This window comes from Thermobia domestica, chromosome 16 (genome assembly GCF_964235325.1).
Source record: "Thermobia domestica chromosome 16, izTheDome1.hap1.1, whole genome shotgun sequence".
NCBI lineage: Eukaryota > Metazoa > Arthropoda > Insecta > Zygentoma > Lepismatidae > Thermobia > Thermobia domestica.
In genome coordinates, this window is record NC_137469.1 from 93,842,403 (window position 1) to 93,868,768 (window position 26,366).

The 26,366-nt window shown below is 35.4% G+C and overlaps 1 protein-coding gene across 3 annotated transcripts in view; it reads right to left on the reverse strand.

Annotated features, from left to right (window-relative positions):
• Nucleotides 1-2,105: 2,105 nt before the first annotated feature.
• The window catches only part of LOC145673251 (uncharacterized), a 98,685-nt gene continuing 74,424 nt past the window's right edge, over nt 2,106-26,366 (reverse strand). For 2 of the 3 annotated variants that reach the window (XM_081742770.1, XM_081742768.1), the window contains exons 13-18: nt 23,475-23,766; nt 20,203-20,417; nt 14,695-15,300; nt 11,402-11,615; nt 7,684-7,836; nt 2,106-3,951 (exon numbers count right to left, since the gene is read on the reverse strand). In XM_081742770.1, the coding sequence (XP_081598896.1) occupies nt 3,179-3,951; nt 7,684-7,836; nt 11,402-11,615; nt 14,695-15,300; nt 20,203-20,417; nt 23,475-23,766 (2,253 nt within the window). In that variant the 3' untranslated portion in view covers nt 2,106-3,178. The remainder of the gene's footprint in view (nt 3,952-7,683; nt 7,837-11,401; nt 11,616-14,694; nt 15,301-20,202; nt 20,418-23,474; nt 23,767-26,366) is intronic. The other variant, XM_081742771.1, reaches the window with a different exon arrangement.

The window sequence follows — 26,366 nt, forward strand, 5'->3', positions numbered from 1 at the left end:
AATCGCGTCTAAATTTGTTTTCAGAATTGAACCTTTACGAAAGCTTTCCAAACTTGAACTATGTTTATGAGATTTTCCTAACCGTGCCTGTCAGTTCCGCAACCAGTGAAACGTTCCTTTTCGTGCCTGAGAAGGCTAAAAACACACGTTCGTAGCACTATGGGTCAAGACTTTGTAGTTTAGCTGTGTTGTGCATAGAAAGGTCTTACGACATTAACGTTTCTCAGATTATCAACAAATTTGACTCAGAAGCAACACTCCGAGGAAGGCGGCTGCAGCTCTATTAACAGTTCAACTCCAGTTTCCATATCATTACATTTCGTTTCATGGTGAGCTCTAGCGGTAAGTGAATATTAACTTTTTAAGTTAAAATTATAAATGTGATATTTACTGGCTAATATTTGGATTTCTTAATATTATGATTTCCTTATTGATAAGCAATATTTCTTTCACAGAGCTTCCCCCCTCCACACACACACTCAAGTGCAAAATACCTTTCAGGCAAATTTTCAGAGAAAATCAGGGCATCAAGAAACATATGTTTAACTATAATACCCCTCTTTACTTTTAAAATACCCTCTTTGGAGATTTTTCTGAAAGAAACTATTAAGAACTGGGATAAACGAATAATTACGTGGATATTGTGTTCATAGGTTGTTCCAGGTAATCCCTCAACAACATTTAAGGCTCAGGTCAATATGAGAGATTGGGCAAAGATCAGGGAAAGATTGGCTAAGCGGGGCTTAAAATCGGCCGGAACGCACCAGTTCTCCGTTCCAGTAAGTCAGTGTGGTGTCCGAATTCATTTCGTGTGCTGTACTTGTCTCGCTCCAAATTTGTAGTCTTTTCAGTTTATTATTGTCATATTTTAAGCAGATTAATATCCTATTAAAGCACGATATTAGAACTAATCTAGAACTTTTCGTTTTGCGTCATTGTGTTCCGCCAAATAATTCTAGGGAAAGACATTCCGGCTATTGACTAAAACAATTTTTAGCACAGAGGCTAAGGTTTAATTTTAGGTCTCACCTGCAAAAACTGACTTAAAGTTAGACTGGATATTTGCCTGAGTTGTATTTATATCATTCCCACACTCCAACTACACAATGGTGATCTAAAATCATAGAGGGTTTCTCGAAACTACGGTGCTAAGTATTTGGTTAAAACGTTAGAAGCAAATATATGGTTGGTTTCAAAAACTGACAATTTAAAGTCGAAGACTACCTGCCCAAGTGGAAATTTGTAAATATATTTTTGTCAAAACAAAGAAAAATTTACATATGCACAAGTGAGCAATGTATATTATGCACTTCTAATTACAGCTTGTGAATCTTACAGTCAATAAATAAAACTTGTTGTCTCTTAATAATGAAAGAAAAGATTTGCAGTTCACGCTCATGCCATGTAGCTGCCACTCCAAATTCAAACTTTATAAGCAATCCGTAACTGGATCCTAAGGGAACGTAAAGGACCCAGAAAACGTAATACAATGTGGAAATGAACTGCCTAAAATAGATACATATGAAAAAGAATTGGAGAAACCTTCATCCAGCAGTGGATCGACAAAGGTTGAGAATGACATATATATATATATATGCGCACGAATGCCCCCCCCCCAAACCATATCAGCCAAGTTACGCTTATGTATTACTTAATGTTGGATCTGCTCCATGACCACCTTCCGCAATTGAAACCAGGTTTCTCAAAATAAAGTTGGGCCAACGAAGCAGCAAGGAGGTAAAAACAGATTTGTACAAATTTCCTGTTACCATAAAAATTATGTAAGAATATCTTACCACTACTTTTCAGTACTGTCTATATTCTAGGACGCCCTGCTTCAAATTTTACAAGGAATGAAATTGAAATTTTCCATAGTTTATAAAGGCTATGAAGCGTTCACGTGGGCGACATATTGAAACCCATTAAGGCCCAACTGAGTGCTTCACAACTACTTTTGTGTTCCTAATTTTTAATTTTCTGATCAGTAATTCGCGTAATTCCATGCTCATCTTGGAGATTTCTTTTGTTTAAACCATACATACAAGCACTAATTTAGGCATCTGTAAGGATTGGGGATATTGTCAATTTATTATCTCTATCAAACATATTTTTAAATCTTTATTTCTCATTGAATGCTTCGCATGTTCTCTAGAATGAGCTTTACATTTTAAAGAGCAGCAGCTTAGTAAGAAGTTTTTTAACATATGTACAAGATAATTGAACTTTAATTTTAAACACCATGACATTCATCTTGAGAATGGGATTGCTACCATTTCAACACTCTGTACAGAATAAAATATTCACTAGGGCACAAACGCCTTAAAAACAAGTATTTTGAGTTTTAAGAATTAAACACGAACCAGGAGCTCTAGTACATATTTACAAAGACATATAAAAATTATTTGTACTCCAAAGTGCACCAGAACATCCATAGGAGCGTAGACTCTTGAAATAGAAATAAACCATTTTTTAACTTTTTCACATATTTTTTTAAAAAAAGAGAAACATCCTGATGAACAAAACAATTGATTTCTTTAAATTAAAGCCAACATACATACAGATTTTTTGTACACCACTATGTAAAGACCACAAAAATAAGACTTCTATCGTAAATGCAATTACATTATGTTTACACTGTGGCAGGAAGTCATGTAGTTTGTGTCATGTTCTGACAACAGCAGGATGGGAGCCCCAAAAGAAAAGAGTGGACAGTAAGAAACAAGAATTCACTGCGTCACTGGGAGCAGAGTATATACATTATTTCACATCTACATACGTCATCATTAATATTATGCAATATTGTTTCCACACACTAAGATTTGAGCACAAATAAGCACTTAAATCTTAATAGGTCTGTCTTCACGTGTGAAAGTTTTTCCTCCCCTCGTCACAAGGCACAGTTCTGTTTGCAAGGAAGTCTTACCATGAAGTTCTTGATTACTTTCTGCTGCTTAGGCCAGGATCAGGTCCACAACTTATCGTCATAATAAAATCTTCCACTTTAACTGACGTACAACCTACTGTACTTAAGAAAAACAGATGACTAAGTCAATGATAAATCTACACAGAGGTTCCCATTCTGCTTCAGTCATTGTGCACAATTTCAGTAATTTAAAAAAAAAATGTATATTTACACTTATTTACACATCCCCAAACACAGGGCACTGGAACTTTGAAGCTACGATCGTGATTGCGGGTAGTATGACTGGGTGAAGAACGGTTTACCAGGCCTAACAGTAGGTATTGCGGTTACTGTTGGCATTACATGTGCCACACCAATCTGAGATGTTTGAGTTGGCGGTCGAGGTGGCCTAACTGCAAGTGCTTGAGCCGGAACCGCAAACGTTGCCGGTGTCAAAGTCTTGGCGATCCCTGCTGCCGGTGTACTTACTGCAGGAACAAACTGGGATGTAGGCTGCGCAGCTTTCGCGTTGTACTGAGGTCTGTATTGTGTTGTTGGACAATTTGCGCTCTGGAACTGTGAAGGTGGGATTGGAGTCAAGTAAGGGGCTGCTGGACGGGTTCCCTGGAACTGCGTCGTTGCGTAAGCTGCTGCTAATGGCTTTGCATTCGAGGCGGCATGACCAGCAGTGAAACCGGAATTGTGTGTTGCATACTGGTGAGCAGCAGAATACGGGAAAGGTCCATTTTGTCGCGGGTAACTCGTTTGCAGTTGGTTCTGTGCAGGCGAAGGTCCATTAGGAGGGTACGTAGGAATAGTCACTGCACTAAGCTTCACACCTGGATGTAGAGGTTTTAAGGTATTTTTTTGAGTTGACTGTGCATAAGCAGCCGTCAAAACACTCACTATCGTCGGCACACGAGGGGGAGGGGAGTCTGGGGGTGGTGGTGGTGGTGGTGGCGGCGCGGCACTTCCCTTAGATGACTTCTTTTCGCCATCTTTTCCGCTTGATTTATGGGATTTCTCTTTTTCCTTTCCTTCCGTCTGTCCTGAAAATACAAAATAGATATACATAAGTAGTGATTTTTAAAAATGAAAACTTGAAATGCAATTGTTATTTTTCACGGTGAAAATTTTCTTACATTCGACTGTCAGTTTCGACTTAATCCAAGTAATTTCAGACCTGTCCGAACATGTAGTCACGAGTGTCCACCTTAACTGAACTGTACTTCTACGTTCATTTGCTTCGAGTCTAGAAAGTAAGGGAGCATTACCTTCGTTACGCACTGCTTCAAACTACACATTAGAAATTTATATATGCGAGATATGATCAAAAAGTACGGTGAATCACTTTATTAAAAACGAAGTAATAAGCTTACATAAAATTTGATTTATCTCAACGTTGGCGCGCGACAGACACTCCTCACTCTTCTTCCTCTGAAAGCCAACTAATATGTCATAACTCGTTCAAACTTGACACTGACTGTACCAAAGGTTTAGGCTACCGGGCTTACTAGCTGAAAAGGATACAACATCGATAGATGGCACTGTACAACTGTATTCACCGTACTTTTTGATCACATATTGTATATAAAAATGTACAGTTTGACATACAAGAATACTCTTTAGAAATCTGAGATTTTTCAGCAAGAAAACGGGAATAAGACATGGGAACAAGACATATCAGATTCTATTCAGACTGATGGAATCAATGAAGTTCTTTATCAGTGCCGTTCAGAAGGAAAATCGACAATTATAATACGGGAGATCTATGTATGGTGAACACTTGTAACTGAATATACAAGACACTGTTTTGGCACTTGTGCCTCCGAAATGATGTACCATCTATCGACACATCTGCTCATCTTCGCCGTTAATGTTGGTTTTCCTCATCGCAGTTTGGTACTTATTTCATTCACGCACCTCCTCATTCCTCTTCACGAAGTTCCTGATGATATTCACAATATGCCAACACTAGCTTGAGAGACAAGTAGTCACCTGAGAACTGACCAAACACAACTCTGTTTGGCTTTAATAATGTCAAAGTAGGTGGCATACCATGAGTAATACAGAGATTCATTTGCATCCATTTCCAAGATTCCAACTCGAAGCTAAATAATTGAATTCATAGCTTTTCCACGGGTTTCACGACCTAACATTTTTCAATTTCAGTTTCAAATTACAGTTCTGCGATTCAAAACTGTTTTTATTTTCCTCATAAGTTTCTTTCTATAAATTTAAAAATTTTCATTTTCAAGGCTTGCTAACGAAATTCATCGCTTATCCAGGATTTTTCATTGTATACGAAATTCATGGCTTATTGACGGTTGGGTGGACACCATGCTTTGGTCATTTTGGTCGCAGATACAATGTAACTGGGTGAAACTCATTATTCGTAATTCGTTAACAAATAAGTCGAGTTTCGCGGGAATCCAAGGCCGTCACAGTACAACAGTTTTTACTAAGAATGGATTCTGAATGATCGCATCTTGAACCTGTAATAATAACCACGATCCATTCACATAAATGTCAGTAACATTTAAAAGACCGGCATTTCCAAGAATCACAAACTGTTTTTAAGTGTTCCATGATCAAACGATTCGATGAGTCTCAACAACTATGAGTTATTACAGCATCCACAAGAAGCTGTATGAACGTACTGACAGGAGAACGGTGAAAGTTTGGGTCACAATAAACGAAGTCTAACACCGTGAAAATTTCAGGTAGTAACATACAAAAGCATCGATGCAGCAATTCAGTTTGTTAGTGGAACGAAAAATTTTCTGAAAGACTTGCTGATTACGTCGGAACTTTGTTCCGGTGGAATATTAAAGATCCTTTACGAAATAAATAAAATAATAAATGTTGCATATCATCAGGAACACGTGTTGAACGATACTTAACAGAACACTTATCGGGTAACAAAATGTTTGAAGACAAGGCGTCCAATAAGAACCAACACACCGCTGAATTTTATCGGCCGGTCAATCGTAGCTTACTGTACTGTGCACTTTGACTTCTGCAACGCTGTGTTTTCTCATGCAAGGTACGTATGTTCACCGAGTAACGGAATTATGTTTTCTACAATGAAGAATTCGATTCTAGTCCTTCGCATCGAACATAACCGAAGTTGAAGCAATCAATTTTTGTAAGAGCACATAACTGTATCTATGGAATTCCACAGACATATAGCCAACTCAACAATATGACACAGTTCTTAGTGAAGTATGTGGTCCCCAGGCTCATCTACTCTCATTCTTCCTCGCAGATTTCTTCCTATTTCCCAACCTCAAACTAGCACTAAAGGGGTCACATTTCACAACTGTGCAAGATATGCTGACATTCGTGACGGCTCCACTTAGCCCCTGTCAGAGAATGATTCCAAACACATGAAATGTGAAACGGACAAATCTGTGCACTGAGAAAAAGGGAAATTATTTTCAGTAATCCTTACTGTGGTTTACTCCAGTAACTTCAACTTTCCAGGTACCACTATCAGTCTGAACGATCTTTACCACTAAGGTTTAGCTGTTACTACATGGACCATCAGCGATCGCTTCACTTTTGTGAGCGTAATTCTGTCATGTGAGCAACCAGCAGCGTTCGTCACTTGTTTCTAACTGTTCAGATCTTTTCCTTTTTCTGGGAGGGAAGAGAGCGGGAAGGCCTCCTTATAAGAAAGGAAATCCAATCCTTATTGTAATACAAGAGCGTCTCAGTCTGTGTGTCACGCTCCTAATACCGCCCAAATGGGCTGTACTCCTGCCTGGTGCCAATTGATATGTCTAGCGTGTAGGATATTTGCAGCTTTAATTGGTACTTAAAAATTGCTATGTTTCAATTTCATTATATCAAAATAGGAAAGAGCAAAATTTTAATCTATAATGTTCAGCGTGCCGAAGGTTTGGGAGAAACAACTAGTAGTTGTAATTACCAGAACGAAATTTGTGATGACGAAACTACCAACAACATTCCACTGCTTTACCTTCCTAAAACTAGCTTTCAGCCTTTTCGCAGTTTGAGACGCTTAAGGAGCAAACTGAGTCAACGGGCTATCTTTCACAACATTCCTCTTCTGGACTTCACAACCTACAACTAAACCCTGTTACCGGAATTAATATAGGTTCCTCAATGTATTATTATTTTAATATCGGAAGCTTATCACAATTTGTAAATATAATTTTTACTTTGGGTACTTATTATCACTAAGTTGTCAACTCTCTTATCTCAAACCCACTGAGTTTCCAAAATGAAATGAACCGGTGCACCATATATGTATGTAAAACATTTCACAACACAAAGTAATGTAATAAATTTTCACATTCCATAAAGTAATGTAATATTTATATATATATAAAAAAAATCATACTTTGAAATAAAGGAAAACTAAGGCAAATTAGACATTTATCGAAGTTTAGTGAATATTGTCTTAAATGGAATGCCAACAACTTTCTTTTTTAAACTTTATTGAATACAACAACCGAAGCTAACAAAGTAAGGTTTTCATTATAAAAATGTGGGATATTTGAAGAGGATTAGTGACAATTTACGGTGTATTTGTTTATTCAATATTTCTATATAATCCAGTTTGTTCAAATTTGCAGATTCGGTGATTGAGCTATTGAACTAGGCTTATTATGTGTAAGTGTGACAACACGCTGGTGCAAACGAAATATAAGGCCAAGAAAATACAATCAAATTTTATATGGTATTAGCATCTTGAATATTTATCACATAAAACGAAATATTAAGAATTTTATTGCACTGAAAACATTTCATACCTTTGCTTTTGCCTTTTTCGTCTTCATCATCACTTAGGAAGAGTCCAAATTCTCGTCGGAGCCTCTCTGTTAGATTCTCCCGTTGTCTTTCAACCATCGTTGGTGCAGAGTTCCATCTCATATACATTTCTGAAGATCCTTTTTCATCTGCACCTACACAAAGAATTTAGATTTAAATAATGATCTATATCCATTGACATATATTTTAAGTAACTCCTTACAATAAATATGACAGGTTATGTGTTGCAAAAATTGATCAGTAACTGCTACTTCGCTCTGAACTAGCGATACTAAATACAACAGAAATTTTATTGCGTAACATTTACAAATGACCAATATATTTACAATTCACATTACGCTGTCACTTTTTGTATAAAACATTTGGAACTTTTATCCAATCTTATGATACATCTATTTATTGTGCACAGAGCAAATTATCACAAGACTGAAGCAAGGGAATAACAAACAAATTTGTTTCTGAAATGACTGCCTCTCTATCTAAGAACAGAGGAAAATGTTCTAAACGTAAGTTTTACACAGTGCGACAATTAAGGAATGAGTTTTGGCACGGAAATTTTTCATAGTGGTGAAACATACGTGTAATTTTGTGCAAGCTTGCACAAATTTTTACATCGGCTGGTCGCTAGTGTGGCGCATAATGCTACTCAGTATAACTAGTGTTATGATACCTCGTGACTATTTTAACAATGAAACAAAGAGTGAATATGAAGTTCTGTGTGCACCTACGGGAAAATTCAACGGAAATATTTGAGTTGCCTTTCTCATTGCTGTGTTAATGAATGGCATAAAGGTTCACAACGCTGGCAGGCAGACTATAGAAGATGACGAGAGCTCACGTTCAATCAGGTCGTAAGAACAACTAAAATGATTGACACATTTCGGAATATCATTTTTAATGATCGAAATGCAAATCTATAGTAGTATCAGATCTCATAAAGATGAAAAAAAGGCTGTTTCGATGGGGAAAAAAGGCTGTTTCCCAAATAATAACGAAGGCTTTAAAGAAATGGAAGCTCTCCATATACTTCGTGCTCCATCCTCACAATGCACTAATTGTTAAGTGTTTTTTGGTCTCAACAAGGGTTTGTGCTACTATACCCTGCTTACTCGCCAGACCTGTTCCCTTGAGATTATTTTTTTCCTCAAATTGAAATCAATGCTTCCACATCTAGAAAGCAATGATGAGGACCTTGAACACCGTTACAGTCCAGAACTTCCAGAAGTCATTCCATGAATTAGTCATGAGTTAGTGAATTAGGCAAAGCTGTATGTAGAAAAAGGAGGTTCCTACTTTCCGCCGGAGCGACTTTTGCTTTTATAACTATTCCTTTCGCTCATAAATAAACTCCATCTATACGAAGCAAAAGCACCCAACACTGAAGGTATGCACTCTTAATCTCTGAATCTCAGTAATATAGAGCAGCTGTAGGGTGTACAATTTTCATTGTACAAGGTGCTTTTTCAAGTTCCGCCGTACTTGAGTGCCTTAGATTCAGAAGAGTCGCACTGATATTAAGTAACTTATTCAAGTAGACTAATTCAAGTGTTAATTTTAGATTTTGGAATTAGTAACACTGCAGTTTCATGATTAGAACTGGACGACCATTTGGACTAAAACAATGATGGGACAACATAAAGGTTAATAAGGGTAGCCATTCGCAGCAACATATAATAGCAGCGTCTTCGAGAACGGTTTACTGGAAATGTGCCAGTATGTTCCAAACATTTCTAATTCCGAACCAAGAAGACGAAGCAACTCCCAATTCGTCCTTCAAGTAGAGCACTGCCTGGACTAACAATTTGCTGAAAGATGTGTTAGTCAATGGCGTCCCACTTCATGACCACAAAATATCGAGTTTTGATACCCTGCGATAAACGCTTTCATCCCAAAACTATTGGGAAAATGCCTTGAACACCGATAAGGTAGAGTTTAAGGTCTGGCGTTGAATAGAAATGCATAAGGTCTGGCGTTGAATAGAAGTCCATTGTCATCAGGATACTGAAGTTTATGGAAACATGTATACTAAATATAGTATCCATTAGACACAGTTTAATTAATTAATTAGTGAACTTGTATTTGTGCCTAACATCGCACCCCCCCCCCAAAAAAAAAGAGTTTACATCCCAAAATATATATACTTTATAATTCTCTATGGGTACATACAGATAAGTTTACTAATTAACGTTTCATAAATTATTTTATATTAATGCAATAATTCGCTTGAGATCCATGATACTATGTAATCCAGAGAAACTTAAAAATATCTTTATAATGTGGCAAACAACAAATTAAAAACTGCGACTGATCATTCCAACAGTTTCTTTCCTCTTTATTTCAAAATACCATAAATGAAAATCAGAGATAGTATCTTCATGTGAGAGGACAGATGCAACAATGGTCTAACCCTTTCCGATATGAAATTAGATAATTACACTAACTATTGCTTTTGAGGTAATCCAACATCCTATGAAATGACCGGAGCAACATTCACTTAGTAAACCAGCGATTTACAAAATTCTGTCTAGGTCGGAAGACTGTTAAGTTAAAATCTTCTGGCATGCTTACTACAGTGAAAACTATGTTAGCCACCATCGGTATCAATGAAAAGTGATCAAATGTATTTTGAACCAAAAACACTATAGATTGTAATATACGCAAACTGTGTATTAGTTTGTATTAGATAGTAGAAGATATTTTTCCAATATAAAAACATCTACTTGACGGCAGATGCAGGCCAGCTTTAAAAAGTACTTGAAACATTAATGCTGCCTCATCCCTCTAAGTAGCTAAACACCAAAAGCGGCCATTGGTTATGGATGTACTAACAGTTACATTTACTTCATAATGGGTACTGTAACTTCCATAATACTACTTTTTATCCAGTCCTTATTGTTTAAAATCGCATTCTTAAAAAAAAAATGCGAGAAATGTTCTCTTAAAAAAAATTACAATAATTTAGAGGTGTAGCGGTCAGTAGAGATAGGTAGTAAGAATTTCGTAAAAATTATGTAACATCAGAATTAAACTTAACTGACACACTACCCATACAACGGAAAGCGCCAACATCACAAAAAAACTTCCTGTTTCTCTGTTCTCTTCAGAAAGGTAGATTTACACCACACTGCACTGCACTGCAGGTCTGATTCCTTAATATGAAGATTCCAGGCTAAAGATTCACACCTTACTCAAGTTGTAAAAGCTCATAACAGATATATTCGAAATGTTATAGCAGAGTAAAATGTCTTTTACATGTATTAATAATTTTTGTGGTTTTAAGGAAGGTGCCATTTTCTGACCAAAAGTCCAAGTGGGTATTTGTGCTCGCTTTGATCGCTAGTTAAAAATCACTATTACAATTTTCAGAACAGAAATTCTACTGCGCATTTAAAAATTATCTGTAACGGATGAAGTCTTAAAATGAGTTCTTAAAAAACACCTACAAATGAGAAGATCTAACAACCTTATACACTAAAATACGTTTCATTATAAGCACTTTCGCAGATGCTTCATTTTATAAGGAGGAGAATCACATAAAATAACATTTAAATAGAGGAAAGCAGCTGTGTCCAGGTGGCGACATCAGAAAGAACTGCTTTCTTGTACTTCTTGTTGAATTCCCGCTTCGGTATTCTTTTGTTCCAACTGTATTTACTTGCCACAAACTAATGAAGGAAGAAAATTGGGAGAAAATCTTACCTTTCTTTTCGTCTTTGTCAGTGTTCAGATTCTCAAAAAGTGGAAGAGTAGTTAACGAAAGTGTTGGCAGCGACATAGTATCGTCATCGGAATCCTTTTCTGATGAATTCTTATCTGATGGACTCTCAGAAGCATCTTTTTGCTCTACTTTTTCTTCATATTTTGGCGTCGTAGTCGTAGTCATTTTTCTCTTTCTATACTCTGTTATAGATAACTGTTAGGAAAAAGCAAACGTACCTTGGTTACTTTACAGTTTTAAAGTTATTCCTGATATTAAAAGTGCGGAAACCACTAGTTCTTGTACTATTAATAATAGTGCAATTATAGTCACGTTCAAAATATAGCAATCGATATTTATCTGTGTAGAGATGTCTCCCACTTTTCTTAAAAATTACTTTAAAAGCTTATAACGAGTATGTTTTGTCAAACGTAACAGCTTGTTACAATAAGGAATTTCAAGAGATCAAAAATTAACACAATGAAATTTTGTGAATACACACGGATAAGATACTAAAGAATACTATATTATTGAACGTGACTACTCTTTAACATTAGAAAATTACTTGAGAGCTGAAGTTTTAGTGTGAATAGTGGGGAATAACTCACTACAAGAATTTCTAAAGTATGAAACTCCTAATATACTAAGTCTCTACACAACAGGCCTCTTTCCCGATATATTTAATTTTATAATAAAGAGAAATTAACTGAAAGGCAATCGAGTAGTACCACTTGTCAAATACAAACAAGAATTAATTATGCTGTTTTAAGGTTACATTATATTTTATGAAGTGCTATTTGTGCAAACTATGTATACTATTTACAACTGCAGCAGTCATATTAACACGATAAGCGAGGAGTAAGCTTTCACAGTATCAATACTTGTCTAAGTAAAAAAATAATTTTTCACACGGTACTTTTATATATATATATATATATATATATATATATATATATATATATATATATGTTGGAATAGTTATAAACTTTCTAAACTCAGTTATAACTAAAACGCTCGAAACACGGTTACCTTACACCGAGCTTTCACTAGAAATATTTGAAGTTTCGAGCTTTAGCTCGAAGAAAATAAACATCCCTTTTTCACTTTCGCAGATGTGGCATATGGGATAAAGTAAAACACCTCTGCTTTGATATTATCTAATAATCAAAGCGTACTTAACTCCAGGTCGCAGACTGGTAGGTAGTTCAGTACACGGTTTTATGTGCAAGAACATTTTACGTATAGATCATTCAAACGCGCCTTCGAATCGTCTGCTTTCTCGGTCCCGTAAATAATTTTTCATACTTTTTTTCAGTGGGTGCTCTACCAACTGTGCGAAGGCAAATTTTATTTGTTCCCTAAGGTCCCTAGACTTCCTTCGATAGCTTTTACAATTTCTAAGGATTACTTATAGGAAGAAGTTTTTTTGACAGCTACTTGCTTAAAATTCATACATATTCGGTCGAAACACGTAGACCTTATTCGGTTTCTAAAAAGTTCAGGAAGGACTTTTCCCCCTCTCTTTCTTCTTTATACGTACGTTATTCCATACACACAAGCAGTATGGGGACACGTACGTTTAGAACACTAAAGTTACTGGACAGATACGCCGCCAGAGTATACTTTTTATAACCTTCAATATTTTTACTACAATGATTGTGTCATGCACATAAATCTTCTGATCACTGGCAGAACAATCCAGAATATAGGAGGGTGATGAAACTTAATTCACCAATAAAATATCTTGGTGCAAAAATATACAGAATTATGTACATGTTACTAAGGAATTCAAACCGATCTGAATCATCCGATGTACCACTGGGAACATGGTCAGAGCTCACGAAACGCCCAAATTTTTAGGATTTCTTTTCGAAGTTTACTTTATAAATCATTAAAACATAGAGAAAAGTTTAGTGAAGCCAACATTTCTCATCTGGTAGGCTTACATTTAACTCATAGTAAAAAATATTCAGACTATTACGAGACTAATATACAGACTATAGTATTCCTTAGCATCCACAGACGATAAATCTAAGTCCATTTCATCCAAAACATTCTTTCTACACACAGTCAGCTGAAAACATGGCTATCTTTCGATATGTTTGTATCAATGTATATACTTTGTTTTTTGGTAAATCTCGAAACTGAAACGATTTGGTAATAACAAGAAAATTATTTGTTGAGAAAATATTGGTCCATGAGTCATACTATCATTATCAGATCAGTGTAAATAGAATGTATAATTCTCACAGTTTCATAAGAAATGAAACAGAAAACTTTTTAAGGACATCCCAGTATTCATTTTCAATTTTCAACGTAACTTTTCCATACTGAACTTATTATCTACCGCAATAATCGGTGACAAGTGTATGCTTCGTGGTTTCTATATTTTATAAAAGAAAAAGAAAGTGTGTGTTTGCAGGACCCTCTATAGCTGCCAAATAATGTAATACATCTGCATTATAGTTTGAAACTTGAAAGAAGAAAGAAAGAGAGGGAAAAAAAAAAAAAACCTCAACCACTCGATATGAAGAAAAAGATATTGAGCATGTAATGAAGCAGGAAAAAAGTACTGAAATTCCTTCTTCAGGCAACCAAATCTTCATTAAATAAACTTCATTTTTCACGCTTTCAAGAATGAATTTCTAATGCCGCCCTGAGCCATGGAAGCGTTACATATACTATGTCCTATACTTTAGAAACAATATTTATAATCTTGAAGAAGCATTAATTATACGATATATATATATGTAAAACACCTGATTCCTGTTCATGAGTTTCAAAAAACCTAAGAATAAATTATTAGTGGGAAATTCCTGTGGCTTAATTTTGCTTACTACGTTCTCAATTTTGTTAATTTAGCTACACGAAATAAATAGAAATATACAATTTAAAGCACAATTTACCTAACTGAACTTGTAATTTTATCTCTAATTATTTTTAGAACATTTATATACATAGATGTTAATTTATGGTTATAATTAAAAAATATATATATATTACTCTAAAATTTCACGGTTTATTTGAGTAAAGCAACTAGCGGTAAAATCTACGTTATTTTCTTATGAAATCTCAGCATTTTGCTGAGGACAGGCGTTACAGAAAATGTGACTTTCCCACGAAATAACCAAAGAACAAGCTGGGAAAAAACAAATTGAAAGAAACCATTAACATCAAAGTAAGAAACAGTACAAATGTGACAATAAAATCCCAAAGTACAAGAAATAGTGCTTAACATATAAAAGAAAGTAGATGAGAAAACAACTGTGACATTAACAAAAATTCTTATTCTAACCTTACGCTTTGTAGGTTGAACTGCATTTGCTGAAGTGTCTTTTTGCTCTGGTGAAGGTGGTCTTGTTTCTTCTGCAGCACTGGAGGATCCACTATCAAGCTTGTTTGCTTCTTCTATTTGTTCTGAACTCTCTTCCCGTACGTCTTCACAACTATTATCTTCGTGAATTTCCTCTTCGTCTGGCTGTTCGATTTCCATTTTCACTGATACTGTATTTTCCTCTGGTGGTGCTGGTTCAGGTGCAGGACTTGTTGTTTCACGTTTAACACATTCAGGATATTTTTGCTCTGGTTCAGCAGTTGGTCTCATATCTTCGACATCAGGTTTCGCATCTATTTCTTCCTGTTCCGTTTCTTCCTGATCGTCATGAGGGGTCAACTGCTCTTCCTGTTTCACTTCAGCAGTTTCTAATTCTTTCCCACCACCTGTTCCGATCACATTGTGACACTCTACAGCATGCAGACTATCGGACTCTCCTACCTCTGGGTCGACAGGTTCCTCCTTTATGTCTAAGTCTGCAATGTCTGATTCCTCTACTCTCGGTTCTGGAGAGATTGGTGGCCTAATTTCTTCCTCTTCCTCTTCTTCTTCATCCTCTAAAGCAACCTGAAAGCATTGCTTTCATTATTTATGCTGCTTATGAGGACACACATTTTTAAAACTTACATTACTCACATAGGAAATAGTTTATTGTTTTGAATCCACATAAGAGATTAACTACTCTCATATCAAGACGGCAATGTTCACTACTAAAGAACTTTTTGAAGGGTTTACACACTTTTGCCCATCAATGTAAGCATTATTTCGATATGTTTTTAAAACTCACTCCATGTGTCTTTACCTCAGATAGCACTAATATTCCTTTGTTCTATCTATTTGCGCTTCAAATTTCAAAGCTCTGCCTGACTTGGCTATCAAAGTGAAGAAGGAACCCTAAAACATCAAATTTCGATTACTGAAAATCAAGACATCTGACAATATTTACCACGTATGTTCACTTCGACAAGAAAAAGGCAGTCTGATATTGTAAATCTTAGAAACTAAGTAACACGAATTTTCAGAAAAAAAAGAAAAAAGAATGGTCTAATTCAAATGGGAAAGTATTTTTTACTCATTTCCTAAAGTGATATATTTCTACAAACTATTTTGACGATTATTCTCCATTGTTTAGTTTGATGTCCTTTGCTTCGAGAAATCAATTTATATACAGGGTGATGTTAGGTTCATACGGCAAATCCTAAGGGCTGATAGGACATACTGAAGTATTCTTTTGCAATAGCTGCTATTTGGGACCCTTGTATCTTCCTTCTCTGCTTAAACTGGACAGTCGTAAGACAGATATCACACAGGATGGAATAATCCACGAATTCCGATATTAATAGATACGCATCCAATGTATGAAGCTGACAATGGGAACGCAACAACGGAGAAACGACTATACCATGAAAACTTGTCAAAATGGTGAATACTGGCTTGTAAACTGGAAGCTTAAGTAAACGGAATCCTTATTGACAATAGGCACGATGCAGTTTGGAAGGAAAGCGTGAGAATGTATTCTACGAAGAGTTGAAAATATTTGGATATAAGCACGACAACTCTTATACTTAAGATAAGTACGAGCCAAACCACATTAAGAATTTTGTACGAAAACATCTGCATTACTTGAATTTACGAAGAATTCATGCATTGAAAAATACGAATTAATTGTGCATGAACAATTTTGAATCGATTTCGAAGCCCAGAGCAGCCTATCCGGAGTTCACACTGCGTGTTACTCTATTATGATGTAATCTTTACATGTTAAAAGAACGTTTAATTTGCATGATGTACACGTCCGGACATATTCTCATCCACAACTTTCTGACTGACTAATACCCGTTACTACTTCTATTCAACTTAATAGTATTTTCCTGTAAGAAACCCTATCGGAATTGCTTCCTGATGTTACACGATCCTTCGAACATCGCACGAATTAGAACATACTGAAATGCCACATTTCAAGTTCTATATGCTTAATACTTGGATGTCACTTCAAGGGAGCACGGTTTGATCGAAATGGAACTACAGCTTAAAAAACACCACATTCGCCCGAAATTCTTTTAATTGAGTATCTAAAGGCTTTCGTGTACAAGACTTCCTTGCTACCCTTAAGTATCTGTCTGCGCTGCACGGCATGCAATACTTCTGGTACCTCCTTTCAGTACTTGTAAAATATATTATATAATGTTTTGCTGTAGAAGTCACGCATCAAGAGAAAAACAAGTAATTTTTCACTTCATGACACAACCTAGATTAATGCTAGAACATTTTAACTGCAGACACACATTATGTTACAAAGTTTCGGTGTGCCCTACAAGCTCAGGGTAAAATCATATTTACTGTAGTTTTAAAGATAATTAATTTTATGCATAAATTATACTACGATGGATCATACTGTACAGCATTATCGTTTGATAAAGAGATTCTTGTTTAATTTTAACAAATGTGAACTTGTGCTGTCGCTCCTAGCTCCTTCACTTTAATAACATAATTCGCGAAATGTTACAGAAAGGATTACAGTTTCAATTTTTACAAAGCAGAGGACATTAAATGCAATCCATACAAGATCTTGAAATCTCATTCCAACGATAAATTTCTACAACAGCGTCTCTTAATACCCTTTTATCATAAAATTTTGCAGACATTAACTACAAAGCATACAAAGTAAATAGTGAATTCGTTCTAAAGATACTATATTTATTCTCAACAAGATAAACACAATACTATTCAACACTGCTTAAGAACAGTGTATAAAGAACACCTGTAACCATGAAAACAGTTAAACCAATTTGACTATTTGAAAGAAATAACACTTATTAAAAAAACAATTATCTATTTGAATTCTTAACCATGAGATTACTGTCTTCAATATGTGATATTTCAGACAAATAATTAAGAAAGTACTGCTCAGAAGACTACTACTTTCTCTGAACATATAACTTTTTAAAAAGGCATTAGAAACAGAGTGCAATGGTTACATCAGTTGATGGGATTTCAAGGAATGGCATCCGAACACCGAATTTTGTTTACATTATTAGTGGAGTAAAATGAAGCACGCCATTAAATGTTAGTGCTACTGTAAAATAACAAGGTTTCTTTATATATCGCATTGGAAAATCCTAGCTACTTCTATAAACTTTTCTAAAAGATATTTATTATTATTAAGTGGTTTCCACAATACCCTATAGGTGATACAACATACAAATGAAACATCAAAAAGAAATAATAAGATGAACTCATGAGCGCTTCAAAAGTTAATACCGACAGACCAACTGTGCGAAGTAATTCCTGATGTAATTCAAAAAATGAAACGAAATATTTCAGTTTAACTACCCAAATTATGCCCTTTATGCTAAGGGAGACGAATGGTTAATGCAAATGAATGATGGGAGAATTGATGGAATAAGAATGCGGGGGAAACGGAAGTACCCCGAGAAAACCCATGGACACGATGTTGTCTATTACATATCACAAACTTACTTGGCAGAGAAACGAATCAGGAACCCCTCATGCACCAGAAGTAAGTGCTCTTCACTGAGCCACCGTGTCCTTTACCCCACATCAAAATTAAAAAACCTCATATGGCAATGTGGTGTAAAGGGCTTAGTTTCGGAGCTAAGGCCGTCAAATAGTGTGAAAAAATACAACGCTGCATGCCTTATTTCGAACAAGACGAACCGAGAGCTGGCAACAAGGAAAACAAAAAAAAATATATATATATATATCTTTCTTTATACGGAGTGTGCCAGATAAAAGACATGAGGCACTTTTAACGACGAAGTTTATTATTTTCAAAAATCAAGATTATCTCTTTCAAAGTAGTCCCCTTGAGCAACTACAAAGTGATAGACGTGTTATTTCCATTCTTCGTAGCAATGCTGGAAGGCTTTAACCTGAACACCTTTCAGCTCGTCGGTTACGCTCTGCTCTGCTGGATATTATCTAAATAATCAAAATTCCGGCCTTGCAAGTGGTTTTGGGGAAGAACAAAAGTTACAGGGATTGAAAAAAGGCGAATAGAGGAGCTGAGGAACCACAGGATTTGTTCTGACACAAATTCATTGATGGGAGACTACCGTGTGATATGGTTCTTTGGAACCATCTTTGCACACACACACACACTTTTTTTTTTTTTTTAATCCAAATCGCGTTTTAAAATTTGATGGATGGTAAACAGGTTCAAATTTAACACTACTGATCATTCTCACCATCAATCGCAGATCTGACCTCTCAAGAGATTTCACTTTTTCCACAGTCATCCCTTTTGAGGCTGAAAGTCTTCCGTACCAGTCGGTCTTCTAAAAGGAACTTGTGCCATCTGCACTCTTGTACCCTGGATAGAAAACGTTCTTCAGTTAACTGCTATGTGAAAGTGGAGGCAGTAATCGTTCAATCTGAACACTCAGAAATTACATTCGAAGTTTGATTACGATTAGGAAATATATTTCTAGGCTTCCGGCATCTACGGCTATGTCAGCCCTTCACATATAAGGGATGACGTCCCTCGGGGATCACATTGGGAAGGAAGAAAGAAAACGGCCTCCGACCATTCATGTTAGGTACCACCCCGACATCTGCCTGATGTGAATGAGGAAAACTTCACTCAGGATGGCTGGCTTGAAAAAGCTCTTACACTTTTTCGACCGAATGTCCCAACTGGAAATCGAACCTGAGACAACTCACAACATGAGAGCGTTAGCGACTACGCTACGCGGGGCTACTTAAAATATTTGAGAGGTAATAAACTGCCACGAAGCTACGACTTCTCATGCCTATATGTATAGTTTATGAAAGTCGTTCCTTTCTCTTAAAAATAGTTTCATAATAAATAGAGGATTTTTTGACTGTTATGAATGCATCTTTAGGAAACAAGCCATTATTAAATTCGCTTGCATTACGTGGAACGCATCATTTTATATATATACACACGATTTTCAATAAAGATGAATAAATGTAATAAAGCAAAAAGATGACGCAATGTGCCGTGTCCGAGTTTGAATTTGAAATTGGGGACTAATGTTTGAATTTGAAGTTCATGGCGGCGCCACCGTAATGTTGCTGTTCCTTTCTAAAGAAACGCTATACTTGCAACTATCCCCGCGACGCTTATGATCGGTCCTTTCCTCGTTAACCTTAATCTTGTGAGGTAGATTCCCTTCTCAACATACATTTTTACGTATTTTCGAGTTGTCAATTAGTTTCTAACAATTAGTTGAATGTATTAAATTCACAGGATGAAGTTATAACCCAATTTTGACTAGAAAGAGTAGCCTTATCTTTATCTTCGTATTGAGATTCACATTTTTCATTAGCGAATGAAATCAGATTTGACTAAAATTAACTTATTTAAAACTTCCGCATCTAAAAGTTCGAGAAATTCACTATGCATCATGAGTTCTAACAACTTTTCACACCATACTTGAAATCAAATAAAAGTTAAAAACGACACAACTAAACTTAAAGCAGTACCTCCATTAAAGTAGTCTTGGTATCTTCCGACTCGTAATCCACCATATTTTGATGGTTCGGGGGAGGTGAATTTGAACATGCTGCTCCTTGGAGTTCAGCATCGCCATCAGACGCCGGAGTTGTGGGCGGTGTAAATGACTGTTCCGACGACATTGATTCTCGGGCAAGTCTTCGTTTCTTTAAAGGTGTCACATAATCTGAACATGGCGGAGAACCTAATAAAGATAAACCAAATTACAGATGACGAAATAAATATACTGATCTTTTTCATCTTTTAATTATATTTTTCTACCCAATTAATTCTATGGTAATGATACCCCAAATATTCAGTGTCCCATTCACAAAAGCTCTCCACTGACTTCTTGACCTAACTAGATCACTTTCTACTTTGTATTCCTATTTTTGCGAGATTCATCTTAATACTGTCCTTCCGTCTGTGCCTCGGTCTTCCTAATTTTATATATATATATATATATATATATATATTAATTGTTCGTATCTTATTCCATTCTGGCTACTGACATATCCATTTGGGCTTCCTAGACTTCACTTGAACAATGTTAGGTAGTTTTCACCTACGAAAACCACGAAAACCTAAATTACTCAATATACTAAGTACGTAACCTCCAATCGTAGAGTCACATCGACATACATTAAATATTATAATACTAAATTTCTAAGTGGGACACAACTATTATGTCGAACTCCCAGTGAAAGTGTCTAAATCAATTATGCATTTGAAACTTTTATACTCGTGACAAACAATCCACTGAAATAATAATAATAATAATAATAATAATAATAATAATAATAATAATAATAATAATAATAATAATAATATTACTACTACTACTACTAAAGTTTTTTTCAATCGTTATCGATAAAGTTTTACATTGTAAGTGATGCAAACAGGTACTAATGTATAAAAAGCTATTACATTTGTTTACAAACTATCCATTATGGTATGCTTTCTATAGTTTGTTTTCAGAATGTTATCGCTAAGCATAACCAATATCAATAAAAGTTCTCTCATTTACAATTGACACAATGAGATGTGTCCCCACCCTGAAGGCAGATGTTCCCACTGAAAATTTAAGTATTTAATAAATATTTAGACACATTCCAGAGTTTTAATATTTGTAAAATATGCTTTAAACTTGACATACCGCTATTGAATGCCAGACATCCAACAATGTTCTATTGAAGTCCAAATAATTTTACAGTCGTTTCCAGAATCCAAGGAAAATACCATCATTGGAAATTCAGAATTGAAAATGTTGGAAAAAAAAAAAAAAAAACTTGGCTTATTTCATTATTAAACAGATGAAGCATACATATTGCTATGTGCGAACTGCAAGTCAAGGCATCGCTTATACCATCTTTCAAGTAAGACATTATCTGAATGAACATCTGGTGAGAGACAAATTGGTCACAAGGAACCCAATTCTTCAAATTCACGCGCTACAACTTCTGGTTGTAGGGTGATTATTACACTGGAAATGTATGCTGAAAAACCTATAAATGTGTATGACATATGAGAAAGTTTGTAAGGTTATGTAGGTCATTGAAGATCGTCAACAAGCAATGTTGAGACTTTAAAGACTATAAGGCACAGCTGGAGGTCTGGAAGGTGAGCAGCCATACATCGCTGTCAAAATTTTTAAGTTCAATGAACGTTTTACAAGTTGCTTCGTGTTTCCGCGACTCTCTGGAATGCATATCATTTTCAAATATTGAGAGACTTTTTAAAAAATAGTATACGATTTATGTAACTATATTTGTTTTCTACATTGTCGAAAAACAGAAATTTCAGCGTTTTGATTTATTTTATTCTAGAGAAGTGGAATTCTTACGCATTTACTCTGCGTCATTCCTGAGGTTTTTTGTTCAAGATTCTCTGAGATACATTACGCGAATCCTGCACAGTGATAGTAGTCATGTAGCGGTTCATTCAACTTCCAAAAGTGTATAATTTTTGGAATTTGTGATTTTAGGAAAGCTCATTTAACCATTAAAGCGGCTGACGTGTTGAGACGTCATGTGATACGAAACAGTGAGTAATCCGCTTAATTTTTAGGGTTTTTTGTACACTTTTGAAATTGAAATGGACTGAAGGAGGCAGCGTATTTAAATACTCATTCGAGCGTTTACCAATCCTTTGTCCATGAACAGAAAAAAAAAAAAAAAAAATCCAGTTTGAATATATGAAATCCCCATTTAATGCTGAAATTTCCCCCTCATTCGGAATAATTCAGATACTTAAAATGTCTGGATGAAAAGAAATAACCGTAAAGCTAGTAATGTTCAACGTAGAATGGAATGCAACTTCTATTTATACACCACTATCCTGTATTTTCAATATTCTTGTTTTTTACACCTTCCTGTTCAATACTTTTTTCTAGTACACTACATATTATCGTCCTTGAATTTCTTGTAACACGACGTTACCAATTTTGCTTTAATACTGTAGCAAGTTGTTCTCATAAACGAATGAAAAATAACTATTGGCAACGTCACCTGTGAGTAACTGCCTTTCCAACCAGAACTAAAGGAAATGATGTGTGAAAGGAAACATCTCTCTTTTTCCTTCTTCTTCAATCAGATGACAAGATCTATACTGTATGTTATAGAGATAAGAGGGACAATATATAGCAGGGCAAATATATCAGAGCTGTGGATGAGCGGAAAGGAACATAAGTACAAGTACAGAATTGTGGTGTATAAATATCGGCGAGGTAAGGTGTATTACATAGTATGGATTTTACGATTTCCTCCTAGTGCATAAATTGTTAACTTGTTCAAGTAAGTGGTAGCTGTGGTCGTTCTATTTGTATACATATTAAAGTTATTTCGAAATATATATGGTTATCACTGACACAATTCAACATAATCTATTCATCCTATTCAGAATTTTGGTTGGACTTACAATTCAATTAGTTGAGTAATGTATTGTCAATACACTGACTTTCACTGCAGCGATTTCTGCAATTCGACACTTCTTAACAGTAACAATTTTCACCTATACTGACCCTATCGGCAATCAAACTAAAGACTATGCGAACCAAATGCAAGTTCACTTGTTCGGAACTCATATGTTCCTTTATTATTACCAAGACTATGAAGTGTGATCCTGTATCTTCATTAATCCCACTAGGAGCTGAGCCGTTTCACCCCCATCAATATCGATAACACTTAAGCAATTAAGTTTCGAGAAAGTTCATCAAATAAAAGACAAACAAAAATAAAACATACAAGTCAAGGTTCATGTTTACCTGCTCTACTGTTTGGGCTGGAACAGTAAGGACCAGGCCCTGGAGAGTCCGATTCTTCGCTGATAGCCTGCCTCAACCATCGCTTCTTTGCTGAACCTGTACCAACACCTCCAGGACCTCGATTGGAAGGTGTTGCTCCTACGCTGGCTCGACGTGGATTTGTTATTTTGGCTGCGACTGCATTGCTTTTTGTGCTCCTTTCACACTGGTTACCTAAACAATTTTCTTGCTTCACTGAACAATGCTGCATTACTGGATCTGTAGCCTTATTTAACCATTCATTCATTAACACCTAAAACATGATTCATTCAAATTTCACTATTCATTTAAGTCTGAACATTTGCAGCATACTTACTTATAACTATTAACTTTAACGAGAGATGTGCAATGAACTCATCAATTATCCCTAATGAAGCATCTAAGAAATATTTTTTATTAACTGAAAGTGAACAAGCGTGGAACTGAGCCAGGAATTAAATCGAAATCTCCAGCTTATCACAGTAGTACTCAGCTTGGTTCCTAATCAGTAGGGGCAGAAGTTTTTCGCAATTTGAAATTCAATATTTCGCATTTGAAATTAAAAATTTCGTATTTTGTCGCATTTTGAGATTTAAATTTCTCATTGTGTCGCTAAGTAAATTATTTTACAAACTCTGTCGCTAAGTAAATTATTTTACAAACTCTACTATAAATTATACAAATTCTAATGTAAGCCCAATATAAGTAATAAGCAATAAATCAATAATGCTACTTAGGACAATGAAGTTATTCTTTATGCAGTTACTAACAACAAATTAATTCTTTCTTCTTTTACAAGTTCAAAAACTTAAAATACACTAGCACAGTATCATCACAATTGCCATCACAAAACACCGCACACTGTATTAGTTATACACAGAAAACATATATACATGTAAAAACACATGTATACAATACATTACTGCAGTATCTTCTAGTATATCGCAGCATGTTGCGTGTTTCAACATTTTCTTCTTTCATTTGTAGCTTTCTATCATTGATTACCAAGCTGTATTAAAAAAAAAAAAAAAAAAATCCTTTCACAGTCAGTATTCGTTATTGGAAGCCATATTGCCGACAGGCACAAGTTATTGAAGTTTAAATTTTTCTCCCCTTTGAAAAATTAAACTTTTTATTTCTGTATTTTAACAACTAAAATTGAAGGGTAAGGGGAAAAAACAAGAAATGTCCATGGGTGCTTTTTCTGGTGCTTTGCTGTATCTGTTGGTGACTCTTGGCACTATTTGACTGTATATGCTAAGCATGAGTAAATGTAGAAATGTCCATGTAAAATGGGTAAAAGATTTAACTAACCCTATTCTTCTTACACGGTTTTCAATATTAAAACGACGATTTCTCGAAAATGCAATTTTATGACATTCCTTCTTTTTTTTCCCTTACCCTTCAATTAATGTTTTTAAAAATTCGCAATTTGTCGCGTTTTGCGGTACATTTCGCTCAAAATGTCAGTTATCGCATTTTGTCGCGACTTCAAAATATCTATTTCCTTACTCAATCTGACGTAGTTCGTTGGAAAACCAACTTTCGGCTTTGTAGGAAAACTTTCGCGATTTCGCAACTTGCGAAAAACTCCTAGCCCTACTAATCAGTCATAGACATTCACTCTTAAAATTGGCAAGTTATAATTAGAAGTGAATTCAAAAAATAAGAACTACTAAATATAAAATTTATACAACTGTCAATATTTAGAACATTTTACATACATTCCGATAAAAACTAATACACCCTAAGAGTGACGTACATTACAACTTAGGAACCAAGCGCAGTATTTAACTTTTTAACACTTCTTTGCATATAGAATCAGTTCAACTAACAGGTTGCTTTACAAAACTATCACTCTACCTCATACCGTCCATGGCCTCCTCATTACTAACAATAAAGGTAAGAATGATGAGATTGAATTTTAATCTTTTCTAGTTGCACACATATATATTAACCATACTATACCAGCGATTTCAACGATTTCAGAACTTGCAACAGAAATCCACACACTGCAACATCTATACGTGCGAACAATTATAAACTTCTATTTTTTTTTTCCCTTCAAGATTAAAAAAATATTATGCAGTTAATTTTCAAACACATTCTGCAGCTTAACAAGTATTCTTTTATTTGACAACTATATCCTTGGAGTCTGATAAAGCCTCAGAGGTACTGAGAATTATGTACTTACAGAATATGAAAAATAAGATTAGTGTTTTATTAATGGTATTCTATGCGCTACACACAAAAAATTAGCAAACGAATTTGTTTATGCGCTACACACAAAAAATTAGCAAACGAATTTGTTTTCGATCTTACATATTGAGATTTTGGTGAGACTTAAGTCTGATCTGATTAGATCTAATGTGCCCACTTCTAAACAACTGTTAGTCACTTGCCTCTTGAAGTATATGAGGGTCGATCAACTGAAACCTGTTAGTTGGCCATAAATACAATATATAGTGTGATGAAAGGAATGTGTAGTTGTAGTGGTATATCATGGTTCATGTACCTTAAAAATAATGGTTCCTTGCTTTTCGTCATTGCAGCAATAGCCGTTGAAATATGGCGTTCCGATTCCACGATCCGTCCAAATATGATCAGTCATACGATTCCTTATTGCTAAAAAAAATGTCACCCAGCTGACCTGCCTCCCAAAAATTTCGTCGGATGAAGAATAGGAATGGCAACGCATGTGTATCGAAAACAATAGTCGTCAATTGATCACAAATGTTTCGGGAAGAGTGAGCAGGAATAAGTGATAATTACTGTCATGGTCAAACTATGTTACATCACCCTCATTACAGCCCTGACCTTTCACCTTGTGACTTACATCTTTGGTCCCCTAAAGACGGTGTTGAAAAGTCATAA